The sequence below is a fragment of the Tupaia chinensis genome, unplaced genomic scaffold (assembly GCF_000334495.1).
Source record: "Tupaia chinensis unplaced genomic scaffold, TupChi_1.0 Scaffold000423_1, whole genome shotgun sequence".
In the NCBI taxonomy this organism is placed as follows: Eukaryota; Metazoa; Chordata; class Mammalia; order Scandentia; family Tupaiidae; genus Tupaia; species Tupaia belangeri.
In genome coordinates this window covers 7,477,886-7,490,738 of record NW_006159928.1, presented here as the reverse complement: position 1 = coordinate 7,490,738, position 12,853 = coordinate 7,477,886, and the positions used below count along the sequence as shown (strand labels likewise).

General features: G+C 43.9%; 1 protein-coding gene across 1 annotated transcript in view; it reads left to right on the top strand.

Annotated features, from left to right (window-relative positions):
- Positions 1-12,853, top strand: part of LOC102503418 (uncharacterized protein C3orf20 homolog) — a 103,332-nt gene that overhangs the window by 19,032 nt on the left and 71,447 nt on the right. Inside the window, exons 7-8 of the mRNA XM_006154887.2 lie at positions 9,792-10,022; positions 10,993-11,142. Of these exons, the coding sequence (XP_006154949.2) occupies positions 9,792-10,022; positions 10,993-11,142 (381 nt within the window). The remainder of the gene's footprint in view (positions 1-9,791; positions 10,023-10,992; positions 11,143-12,853) is intronic.

Below are 12,853 nucleotides of genomic sequence, written 5' to 3'. Positions count from 1 at the left end.
AGAGTGTACATTCCCTGTAGCAAATTGAAAAATAATAATAATGATAACTAAAATTAAATAATTAAAACACACGTGTGCGCACACACATACTTTGCCTAGGGCAGGATGGAGCATCCCACTGTCAATGGACAAAAATGTCTATTATGATCATAGGCTTCTGTTAATGTTTGTAAGTGTGACTCTCTCAGGTCCCCTGGAAACAACTTTGAAATAGGGAAAAGTAGTCAGAATTCTGTCCTCTTGTGTAATATCTTTTTTATAAAAACTATCTTTTGAATTATCATTTTTGTCTTACTTTTTTTCCCCTTTCACTTCATCATGGGCATTTTCTGTATTAAATTCTTCAGAACAAGGTGTTGAATGGCTGCTTCAAATCCCATTGCATAGATGCTCCATGATTGTTTTGAACCGTTCTCCTATTATTGATCATGGATATTTGCACAGCTGTCCTAATGTCCTAAACATTTTTCATTTCTTTGGTTCCTTCCTAAAGTGAGATTCCTAGAAGTGGTATTTGGTTAAAGGATATGCTCATTTTTAAGGTCCGTAGGTGTACTGACAAATTGATTTCTAGAAAAAACATTCCATGTAACCCTTCAGAGCAACATATGAGAAGTCTGCCCTAAGGTTATTATTGTACTAATTCAACTTTGTACAATCAATAAGCAAAAACTACTCTTGTTGGGCTAGCCGTGTGGCCTGGTGGTTAAGGGGCTGGATCCCCACCTGGCCAACCACGTGTCTGGAATCCCAGATCTGGGGGCTTGAGAAACATGCTAGGGGCGTGTGCAAGTGAGCCCAAAGTCCTGACAGGATGGAGAAGTGGAGGAGAAAGGACTGGACCATGATTATGCCCCATTGGAGGGTGCTTTCTCCCTCTCCTCTCTCTCTTTCTCTGTCCCTTTTTTTTTTTTTCCCTCTCTCTCCCTCTCCTCTCTCTGTCTCTCTCTCTCTCTGGAAAGCACATGAACCATCTGGCAAAATTACAAAAAAAACTTTTAGAAAATGCCTAATTAGAGAGCTTTAACTTTTAAGTATTTCTGATGGTTTTAAAATTTTATTCTGTGTGAGACCAGCAGTTAGTATAATGGCTATGTTGCTGAACTCCCATGTAGTCGACCGCGGTTCGAGTCCCGGACCCAGTGGCTTAAACTCACGCTGGGTGCGTGTGCGTGCGTGCCCAAGATGCCGAGAGGAGAATGGAGGAGAAGGGATTGTGGCATGGCCATTCCCCCCCCCGGGGGGGGTGATTTCTCGCTTTCTGTCTCTCTGTCTCTCTCTGTGTTTCTGGTGAACACACGTGCCCTATAGCAAAAAAAAAATTTATTCTGTGAACATGGTGTTCCTAATCTCTACTTTTTTCCCTTGTGGGTTTGTGTCTTACCTGTTCATCTATATTTTTTATATACTAAGGATATTAATTCTTTGTTATTTATGGTAAATATTCGTTTCTCTAGTTTACTTGCTTTTAATTTTATTAGGATACAGGTGTCCTAATTTTGGTTATTATACAAGTATCACATTTTGTTTTGAGATTTTTTTCTCCATTGTTTTTATAACTAGAAAAACCTGCTCTCTATCTGAGATTAGATAGACCTGCTCTACTTTCTTCTTTTTTTCTACATTTAGCTGGAAAGTTTGTGTGTGGTGAGGTAGAGAGATTGTAGCTTTATTCCTCCTGTATCAATAATAATGAGAAGCTAGTATTTACTGAGTGCTAATAATAATAGCTAATGTTGATTTTATTTATTATTTCTAGTTTTGCTATAGGGCATGTGCACTTGTCAGAGAGAGGGAGAAAGTGAGAAATCACCCCCCCGAGGAGATGGCCACAATTCAATCCCTTCTCCTCCGGTCTCCTCAGGATGTGGGGCATGCACACACATGCGCCTGGCATGATTTTCTTTTTTCTTCAGAGATTTTTGCTATAGGGTGCTTGTGCTTGCTGGAAAGACAGAGAGAGAGACAGAAAGCGAGAAACCACTTCCCATGGTGGCTGGCCATGCTGCAATCCCTTCTCCTCCATTCTTCTCTCAGGATTTTGGGCATGCATGCATACGCACCGGGCAAGAGTTTCAAACCACCAGGTCCAGGACTCAAACTGTGGTCAACCACATGGGAATCCAGCGCCTTAAGCTTCATGTCATCTACTGGCCCAATAATAGCTAATGTTTATTAAATGTGTGTTTTGTCTAAGGCACTATTTGGAGCACTTTCCCATACTTCCATGAATTAGTTGCTGTTTGAATGCCAAAGTCAGATAACTATTAATAGTATGTGGGCTCAGGGCCAGCAGGTGGCATGGTGGTTAAGGGTACTGGACTCCTACATGGCTGACCATGGTTCGAATCCCAGACCTGGCAGCTTGCTTGCTTTCTCTCTTTCTCTTTCTCTCTCATTCTGCCCCTGTCTGGTCAAATTACAATAAATAAATAAAGTAAAATAAAATAACTTAAAAAAATAGTATGTGAGGTATATGAGGGCACTTCAAACCGTCCACAGAAAAATGGAATTAAAAGGGACCAGCAGATTGGCATAATGGTTACGTTGCTGGACTCCCACGTAGTTGACAGTAGTTTGAGTCCCAGATCTAGTGGCTTAAAACTTGTGCCGGGCACATGTGCACACATGACCAAAATCCTGAGAGGAGACTGGAGGAGAAGGGGTAGTGGCATAGCCATTCCCTGGGGCGGTGATTTCTCATTTTCTGTCTTTCCATCTCTGTCTCTCTGGTGAGTGCATACACCCTACAACAAAAATCTCTCTAAAAAAAAAGAAAAATGGAATTAAAATGCAAATTTATTTTGTCCTTCCCAAAAGTTTAAATCTATGTGTAATTTTTTTCATAATATGCATTGCCCATGAACTTTTTGAAGACCCCCTAGTCTAAGCTTAGGTCCGTCAGCTCAAAAGCCTGTGCATTGGGGCCAGCAGATGGTGTAGTGGTTACATCGCTGGACTCCCACATAGTTTACTGCAGGCCCAGACCCACTGGCTTGAAACTCACACCAGTGTGTGTGCATACGTGACCAAGATCCTGAGAGGAGATTAGAGAAAAAGGGATTGCTGCTTGGCCATCCCCCCGGAGAGTGATTTCTTTCTTTTCTTTTTTCATTTTAAAGAATTATTTAATTTCATTTATTCATTCATTTATTTTAATTTGACTAAAGAGAGACACAGAGAGAGAGAGAAGAAAAGTGTGAAAGCAAACCACCAGGTCCAGGACTTGAGCTGTGGTCAGCCATGTGGGAGTATCTAGCGCCTTAACCACCACTCCACCTGCTGGCTCCATGGAGGGTAATTTCGTACTTTCCCTCTTACTGTCTCTGTCTCTCTGCATTAAACACACATATCCTAAGGCAAAAACCTCTTAAAAAAAAAAAAAAAGCCTGTGCATTTAACCATGACATTGTATCACACCTTTTTATCGCTATGGAGCCATTTGTTGAATATGTTCCTTGGTATCCACTGATCTGAGGTCTTCACTCTTGTATATGTTAGGGTCAGCTTTTGCGCTATCAATTCTGTTTTATCGTTCTGCCTATTAAGTCTTCAGTTGCTTTCATTATTCAAATCATATGGAGAGGCAATCAGTGTACAGTGTTAGAAGAGCCCTTGAAGCTCACTTGAATGGTTTAGTCCCAGATCCATTCATTTATGTAACTTTAGCAAAGTCACTAAGTTTTCCTGTTCCTCACTTTCTTCCCTGTAAAATGGAATTGAGAGTAGTGGGCTACCTCTTAGGGTTGTTGCAAAGATTCTTAACACAAGTAAATATTCAACAGATGTTAGTTATTGCTATCTAGTTTTCTAATGACTCTTTCTACAGTAAATCCTCTCTGGTTATTCTTTCTATGTGAATGTGTCTTAGCAGTTTCACCAATTTATTCTTCCACGTGAACTTAGAATTCGTTTTTCAAGTTTTAAAAGGCCTCCAAAGTAATGTGGGGCAGGTAGCATATTTTTATAAAAAGAAAGCCAAACTTACAGAGGGCATATGGGAACTCTCTGTACTTGCTGCTCAAATTTGCTGTGAACCTAAAACTGTGCTAAAAAATGAAATCTATGAAACATTTTTGAAAGAAAAAAGTTGGTGGGCCAGCCAGGGCTGTGGTAGTTAAGGCAGCTTGATCCCACAAGGCCAAAAACATGGTTTGAGTCCTGGACTCAGTGGTTTGAGAAACACACTGGGCATGCATGTATGAGGGTACCCCAAATTCCAAAAGGCGAAATGGAGAATAAGGCATTGTAACTGACCATCCCACCCCAGGGGTGCTTTCTAACTTTCTCTCTCTCTCTTTCTCTCTCTCTGTCCAGCTAGCTAGCACATGTGCCCTCTAGCAAATTAAAAAAAAAAAAAAAGTCAGAATACATTCAGGTTCCGTAGTGGGTGTGGGATCCTGTGTGAGTCACTGGACACCCTGAAGGTCAGTGTCTTCAGTCAGGTAGGAATGGTAACTAACACAGGATGGACGTTACTGCAATGCATATAAACACGCTTCCCAAACACTAAAGCACTAAGTAAAAGCCGTTTTTAATCATCACCCCATACATTAGAGGCGGTTTCTTGAAACAAGTAGGTTTACAACCAAAGAGAAGGAAATGGCTTGCAGAGAAGATGGAAGAGAGTTTCACTGGCATGCTGCAGCAGGGGTGAGTCAGAGGCCTTTATACCTGACCCACAGTCGTAAACTGTGTCAAGGGAGTGGCCTTTTAACAATGGGAATCGCTAAAGTTGCAAGAATCTGTTCCCAAGCAACCTGATGGACACAGAACCCAGGTTTTACAAAGAGCACATATAATTTTACAAAATGTGTCTTACGAAACATTTCTGCAAGATCAGTAGCCAAATCTCAACATCCTCTGGCTACTGGCATTAGAGATGCCACAAAGATTAAATGAATGCTTGTGGATGAAATGCAATTTTAGGTAAATTAGAACTTTCAGCCTCTTTAAAGCACCAAATTTCCAACACATTTCCCTCAACACAAAACATGAATATCGGCCAGCACAACAGTAATACAATGTTTTGCCATGCTGAGTCCAGATTTGTGTACCAAGCTCTCCCTGTGCATGCTGGACTCGTGCATGCCTGTGCCAAAGGCTGACTGAGGCTGGGGCTGGGTTATGACATGAATACCATGGTGGGGGTGGGATGCCTGTCTCTTTCTCTCTGTCTCATGGAAGAAGTAAATAAACTAAAACAAAACAAAACCAAAACCAAACAAACAAAAAACAACTTGATATCAAGTCAGAACCAGGGAAATCCAGGGTAGAAAGAAAGCCAGAGGGGCCAGCAGGTGGTGTAGTGGTTAAAGTGCTGGACTCCCACATGGCCAACTATGATTTGACTTCCAGGCCTGATGGCTTTCTCTTTCTTTCTCTCTCTCTCGTGAGTACACATGTCCTATAGCAAATTTTAAAATAATAATTAATAAAATAAAAAATAATTCTTTAAAAAAATCCACAAAGATGGGGCCAGCAGGTGGTGTAGTGTTTGGGGTCGGATTCCACATGGCCGACTGCAGTTTGAGTCCCAGTCCAGCACCTTAACCATCACGCCCTCTGCTGGCCCAGCCTCCTTCAGTTCTTACCTTCCGAGAATGTCTGCCATGTTGAATGTAACTGTGAGAGTCTTAGGCCAATTTGATCCAAGACGATTTGAGATGCTGTCTCCATTCTATCTCAGCCTCTGCCGTAGAGTGGTCTGGATACCACAGGGCCGGCATAATTGGGTGGACTTCTCACCTAGAGGAGGACTGTTCCTTAAATCTTGGCAGAGGCTTTTTTGGGAATAAGCAGCTACCTGAAACTTCCGAGCAACCATTTGTGTGAGCGAAAGTAACCATGTTGTTGAGCTCATCAACTTGATTTTAACCATCCCCTGCTGGAACTCCAGAGACTGACTTCTGGCCCTCCAGGAGGAAGGAGGGCAAGACCACTGCCAACACCTTGAGGAAGGGCAGTTTTTGTTGCCATGCGAGGCTGGTGGGCCTTCAGACGATGCCTGAAACTCTTTGTCTAGGGACCTTTTGTAGGAAGCACTGCTTTTAAAAAGGAAATGAGGAACTTTCCCAAACGATAGCTGCCTACTCAGATTTTGATCAATGTGGCATTCATAGAATGTAGGAGATTTTTGCCTTGGAGTTTTTCACACCGGGCTTTTGTATCTTAATTTTTGGCCGTGTTGGTTAGGGAGTGGGAGTATGCCTTTTTTCCTCCCAATAATTATAGGAATTTATACTTTAGAGGGTTTAGCTTTCTTTTAAGAATAATTGCAAAGATCCATTTGCAAAAAGTCATAAAAAAATAGATTTGTGTCTAGGCATTGAATGCAAGGGCCAAGGTCTGGGCTTGGAAAGTAGCAATTAGACGGGTTTCCAGTGGACTTTTTTGTTTTTATAAATGTGTGCTGTTAGCACTGACGTTCACCAGCCTTTAGTGCTCATAAACGGAGTGCCTTGCATGCGTTCTGGGGGTGGGGAAGAGTAGTTTTGCTTTTGTCACGGTCTTCAAAAGTTCAGCCCACGCTCCTCATTTTTGACAGTGGGATATGTTTTCATGAGACTTTGAGAAAGAAAGGAAGGAGAGGCAAGATGAGGGAAGCCACAGAAGAGGCATACAGGAAGGGCATGCACATGGTTGTTCTAGTGAAGCATTTCCATCTTCCAGCTTTGGCCCTTACTTCCTCTCCTGGCTCTGGTTCCTTCTCCAACAATGATGTGATTTTTATATCTCTCCTCCTTTCCTTAATCAGCTGTATAATGTCCAATGACTTATTCTTTTTTGGAGAGAGAGAGATTTTTGCTATAGGACGCATGCGCTTATCAGAGAGAGACAGAAAGCTAGAAAAGCTACCCAGGGCAGTGGGGGAGATGGCCATGCTGCAATCCCTTCTTCTCCGTTCTTCTCTCAGAATTTTGGGCATGTATGCACACAGCCTGGTGTGAGGTTCAAACTACCAGGTCTGGGACTTGGACCGCGGTTGACCATGTGGGAGTCCAGTGCCTTAACCACTATGCCACCTGCTGGCCCCAGTGACTTATTTTTAATCCTTTTTACATTTTTCTTTCAGTATAGTTCTTTCTGTTCCCAACCCCTGCACCTGACCAATAAATGCACGTTGAGTATGCACAAGCAGGCACACACCCACCCACACACGCACACACATACACACACACATACACACACCAGCTCTCTCAAACAGTCCTAGACCATCCTTCAGATGTGTCAGCTCAATTTAAGGAAGTTTCAAGTATACCCTAAAAGGAACAACACTGGGGATTCTTGATCAAATTTGCTCTGTATCCGAAGATACCAGCTGAGGGCAGCCTCAGATGTTCTTTCACGCTATTGCTCGGATTTGTTTGTTTGTTTGTTTGGTTGCTTTGAGTTCCACTCTGAGCCCACACTGGAAATACTCAGGCTGCTGGCTGTCCCCTGAGAGGATGGCCCCTAATTTTCCTACTTAGCATCCTGATGCTTCTGATGGCCCTCCAGCATTGATCATGGATCTGCCCAACTCCATCCACACAGTCCAGTCCGTCTTAGTAACTGACAAGCTATTTTTGACAGCAACCCACCTTTGGTTCTTGGCTTGATGGGGTAGAGGCAAGCCGGGCAGTCCATGTAGATACATATTTTCTCAATTTTTTTTTTCTGTAAGTCACATGCACTATGTGCATGGAGAGACACAGAGAGAGAGAAGTAAAATGAGAAATCACTTCCCGGTGGGGGAGGACGTCCATACTGCAATCCCTTCTTCTCCTTTCTTCTCTTGGGTTTTTGGGCAGGCACATACATGTCCAACACTTATTTAAAACCACCAGGTCCAGGGACCAGCAGTTAGCCTAATGACTATGTAGATGGACTCCCATGTAGTTGACCACGGTTCGAGTCCCAGACCTGGTGGCTTAGACTCACACTGGCCATATGTGCATGCGTGCCCAAGATCCCGAGAGGAGAATGGAGGAAAAGGAATTTGACATGGCCATCCCCCCTGGGGGTGATTTCTGTCTCTCTGTCTTTCTGGTGAGTGCATGCGTTCTATAGCAAAAACCTCTCTAAAACTCCCAGGTCCAGGACTGGAACCACACAGTCGGCCGTGTGGGATCCAGCCACCCCAACCACCACACCAATGGCTGGCCCCAGTGCAAATATGTAGCAGATGGCACTGGTCTCCAAGCAGGCTAAGCATGTCTCTTTCACATGACCTCTGCTTTGCCAGCTTGGCTCCTGGGGGCTGAGTTTTGTTTTGGTTTTGGTTTTTGAGACATGATCTCATTCTTGTCTAGATCTTCCTGCTTCAGTCTCCCAGCAGGGATGACAGGCACAAACCATCACAACCAGCTCTTTTTTAAAAAAAATTATTTGTTTAATTTTATTTATTCATTCATTTATGTTAATTTGACCAGAGAGAGACACACACAGAGAGAGAGAGAGAGGGAAAGTGAGGAAGCAAGCCACCAGGTCCAGGATTCAAACCATGGTCAGCCATGTGGGAGGGTCCAGCACCTTAACCATCATGCCACCTGCTGGGCCCACAACCAGCTGTTTTACATACAGGTCTTACTATGTTGCCAGGCCAGCTTCAAGCTCACCATCTTCCTGCCTCAGCCTCCCCAAGTTGCTGAGATTACAGGTGCATGCCACTGTACCCAGCTTTTACGGTGGACCACCATCAAGCCTGGCCCTCCCATGCAGCCTGGGCCGCACAGCATCTTAGAAGCATGCACCCCTTGGTTGGGCTTTCTGGAGATTTCTTTTGAAGGCATGTTGACACTTCTTGCATGGTTGGGTACATGAGCGTGTATGGACATAAATGAGCTACACATGCACATCTACATGTTTACATATATGTGCATACTTGTGTGCATGAGTGGGGTGGGAGGGGAAAACCTGGGCAAGACCTATTTAGGTATGCTTCATGACTAGTCCTCAGATACAGAGCCCTGGTGGGTGTGGCAGCAAGGTTAGAATGGGCATGCATGAAGAGAAGACAGGCAAAGACAGACTGGTGAATATTTGTAAATGGTTCATAGCACGTCTTAGTCTGACACCTACAAACTAGGGAGTTTTGTATTCATGTGCACTTTCCCTTTACCACCTTAGTTAGTTAATTTGTTTGCTGTAGGGTGCATGTACTCATCAGAGAAAGTGAGATGTGGGATCCAGCCATGTGGGATCCAGCCATGTGGGATCCAGCCACCTTAACCACCATGCCTCTGGCTGGCCCAGCACCGTATCCTTAAAACAAGTATATGTTCTCCACTAAGCTGCAACAACTTCATCGGTGTGGAGAGTGCACACTAGCACTGGGGTCTGTGCTCAGAGGTTTGTGTGCATTCATCAGAGAGCCTTCACATTTCTGGGTAGACATTCCCCACCGTACAGACGGAGAAACCAAGTATGAGAGAAGTTTAATAATTTGACTCATTTCTATAGTACCAAGTGGCGTAGGCGGATTCAAACTCGGTTCTCATCTAGAGCTTGTGCAGCATCAGGCTGCTTCTGTGAGCACAGGGTCTATTTACTAGTCCTTCCATTCGCTGCAGCTTCTGGTCCAGTGTTTCACACACAGTAGGTGCTCAATAATTATTTTAAAAACAATATGCACACAATAAATGCTTGGTAAGAACTCAGGGGGAATCTATTTCAAAATCCAGTTCTCTGATTAAAGGGAAGCTTATTATATCACTGGTTAAGTTGAGGCTCCAGAGGCCTCAAGCAGTTATTGACTGGCCCCTGAACCAAGAAATTAGCTGCATCTTGAATTCTTCTCTTTCAAACAGAAAAACAGAAGAAGCTAAACTGAAAAAAGGGGGACTCAACCAACAACTTATTCTGAGCTACTATAATGAGCCTGAAAGCAAGGAGGAGAGCCAGGATCTTGGCAGGTCCCAGAGTTTCTGGAAGGAGCTGCTGGAAGGGAAGTCTCTGGTGCAGATGCCAGCTGTCAGGAAGGCTGACCCCATGATGAAAAAGTTCCACTATGCCCTGGTAGATGGCTCCTCTCTGACCTAATATCCTTGAGAAATTTCCTAAGGAAGAAGGAGGGTGGAGGAGGTACGACGAAAGTGGCTGATGGATGAGGGTTTCCATTCCATAGAAAAATTGCAGAAAGAAATGGGAAGAGGTCTCAGACTTACGTTTGACCCTATCACCCAAGGGTCCACATTCCCTCCCGCTGGGGGCAGGAGAAGTCAACCTGAAAAGGAGGATCGGGCAAGTTTCTGGTTTACAAACCTCCCTTCTTCCGTAGGGAAACTCTGCGTATAGCCAATGTCTTTGCTAAGTACCTGAGGCCTCATTTTGTTCTGAGAAAATGAGTTCTTCCGGGCTCATCTTCCTGATGCCTGGAGAGAATCACGTGGAGATTTAGTAAGTACAGAATGTAGCTCAGAGGGAAGAGGGATTCGGTAACCGACTCCTGCAAATCCAACATGGAAAAGGCTTCGAGTCCGTCGTACTTTTGCAGAGGTTGGTACAGATAGGTTTTGTGTCATTGTTCCCATCCTTGCAAATAGCCTTCAGCCTCCTTTGCCCTTGTCTGTCCATAGAGGTCGGTGGGCAGATCTGATCCTCCAGCTCCACACAAGAGTGACTTCACTGTGTAGTCTGCGGTAGCAACTAGTAGCTTTGGTGTCTTGGGACTCTGCTATGAACAGGACCAGTCTGACCAGACTCCCCTGTTATTATTCAGACTGGTTTCAAAGAACTGGAGGCTAAAACAAGGGTGCAAGGAAGTGAACATATGGGAAAAACATGAAGCTGGAGCCAGAAAGCCTGTGTCCTGCTCTAGTGCTACCGTTACCAAGCTCAGTGACTATAGGAAAAAGAGTCACCCTCTCAGGACCTCTGGTGCCTTATGTGTAAATAGCTGATTTAAAATACAAAGTAGAATGTATGTATGCAAGTCAATGTCTTCCTATATAAGAATTATGATTAGCCTTACTGCCTTTATCAGTATCGGTTCCTTAACCTGAGTGTTACCTATCCTTCTGGCCGCCTGGCTGTCTGCCAAAGCTACTCTGACCTTCCTTGGGGTGGTGTGTACACCAACATATTCAGTGACTTGCCGAATCAAGTAATCCTTGGGACCTTTACGCCTTTTGGATGCGGTAGCATTTCTTTACCTAATAGGTATGTGACATTTCAAACAAGCCAGAATTCGTGGGTGAGCAAAGAGATAAGGAAGAACTAAATCCCACCCAAGGGAAGGGCAGAAAGCATTCTTTTTAGCAGTGAGTCTAATTAGAAAAGCAGGTAAGGAAAATATCCAAGGCTATTCCTGTAGACATGCAAATTAGCACAGGCCAAAAGACCGTGAGTCTTGGTCCAGTTGAGCCACCCACATGGGAGTGCTGTGGCTCTCAGAAGCAGAGAGACCTGCCCAAAGACAAGGCCTCAGGAATGCACAGGTTGGGAACTGAGGCAAGGGGACTGGTCTTTAGGGTGTCAGCTGGGCCTCCCTGCCACTAAAGAGCTAGGTAACATTGGCAAGACCCGCATTCCACACCCCATGGACAGTTTCATATCATCCTCAAGATATCTACAAAGTTCATGAAGCTTATAATCCCTGGTCTCCTCTGGCTTTGCCATCTTGTTCCTCTTGATCATGTCTCCCCACTACATCTTGTATCTGTGGGTCTATTTTTGCTCTTTTTCTGTTTGAGCAAATTGGGCACTTTGCTCCTTTCCTTGATTTTCACACATAGAAATAACTTGCTCAAGGCCTCTGTGAGGATTGCTGAATTTTATTCTTCCTTCCTTCCCTTCCTTTCTTCTTTCTTGTTTCTTTATTCGTGATGAACAGCATATGAGCACATCATTGAGTGAAGGAGAGAGGAGCACCCTCCCCAGGGTCTGACCACACCACAATATCCTTCTTCCAGTCCCCTAGCCCATTGGATCTTGGGCACTTGTGCATATGCCTGGTGTGTTTTAGGCATGACTAGTCTGGAGATCCAACCTATGGCTACCATGTGGAATTTGACTTCTCCTGAGCAGGGTATTACCACTGCTCCATTGAGCTGACCCTAGTGAAATTAAAAAAAATTTTTTTAAATTATTTATTTAATTTAATATATTATTATTATTATTTTAATTCACGAGAAAGAGACAGAGAGAGAGGGAATGTGAGAAAGCAAGCCACCATGACTGGGAGTAAGAAGACCATGGTCAACCATATGGGAGCCCAGTGCCTTAACCATCACACCACCTGCTGGCCCCCTTGTGGAATTTCTTGATGGTTTGGGTCATGGGAAATTTACAGCTTTAAAACCTAAATATTATTTTAAAAGCACATATAAGTATTTATTGTACCTACCCATAGTATGATTATGAGACCTAAAAGACAAGTTCATGGAAGTTTACACTGCATTATCATGGCAAAAATCTTCTCATATTCTTTATTTTTATTTTTTTAGAGGTTTTTTTGTTTTTGCTATAGGGTATGTGCACTCACCAGAGAGACAGAAAGTGAGAAATTACCCCCCCCCCGGGGAGGGGGTTGCTGGCCAAGCCATGATCCCTTCTCCTTCATTCTCTTCCTTGGATTTTGGGTAAACATGCACACACATCCAGCGTGAGTTTCATGCTGCTGGGTCCAGGACTCGAATCATGGTTGGCCATGTGGGAGTCTAGTATCTTAACCTCTATGCTATCTGCTGGCCCCATAAAGTAAGCCACTGGGTCTGGAACGTGAACCGCAGTCAGTCATGTGGGAGTCTGGTGCCTTTAATTGCCATTCCACCTGCTGGCCCTGCCAAAAATCTTAATTAAAAAAAAAAAATTGCTTTTCCTTTTGGCCGGAACTGCCATCTTCCAGTAATTAACCAAAATGATGAACACA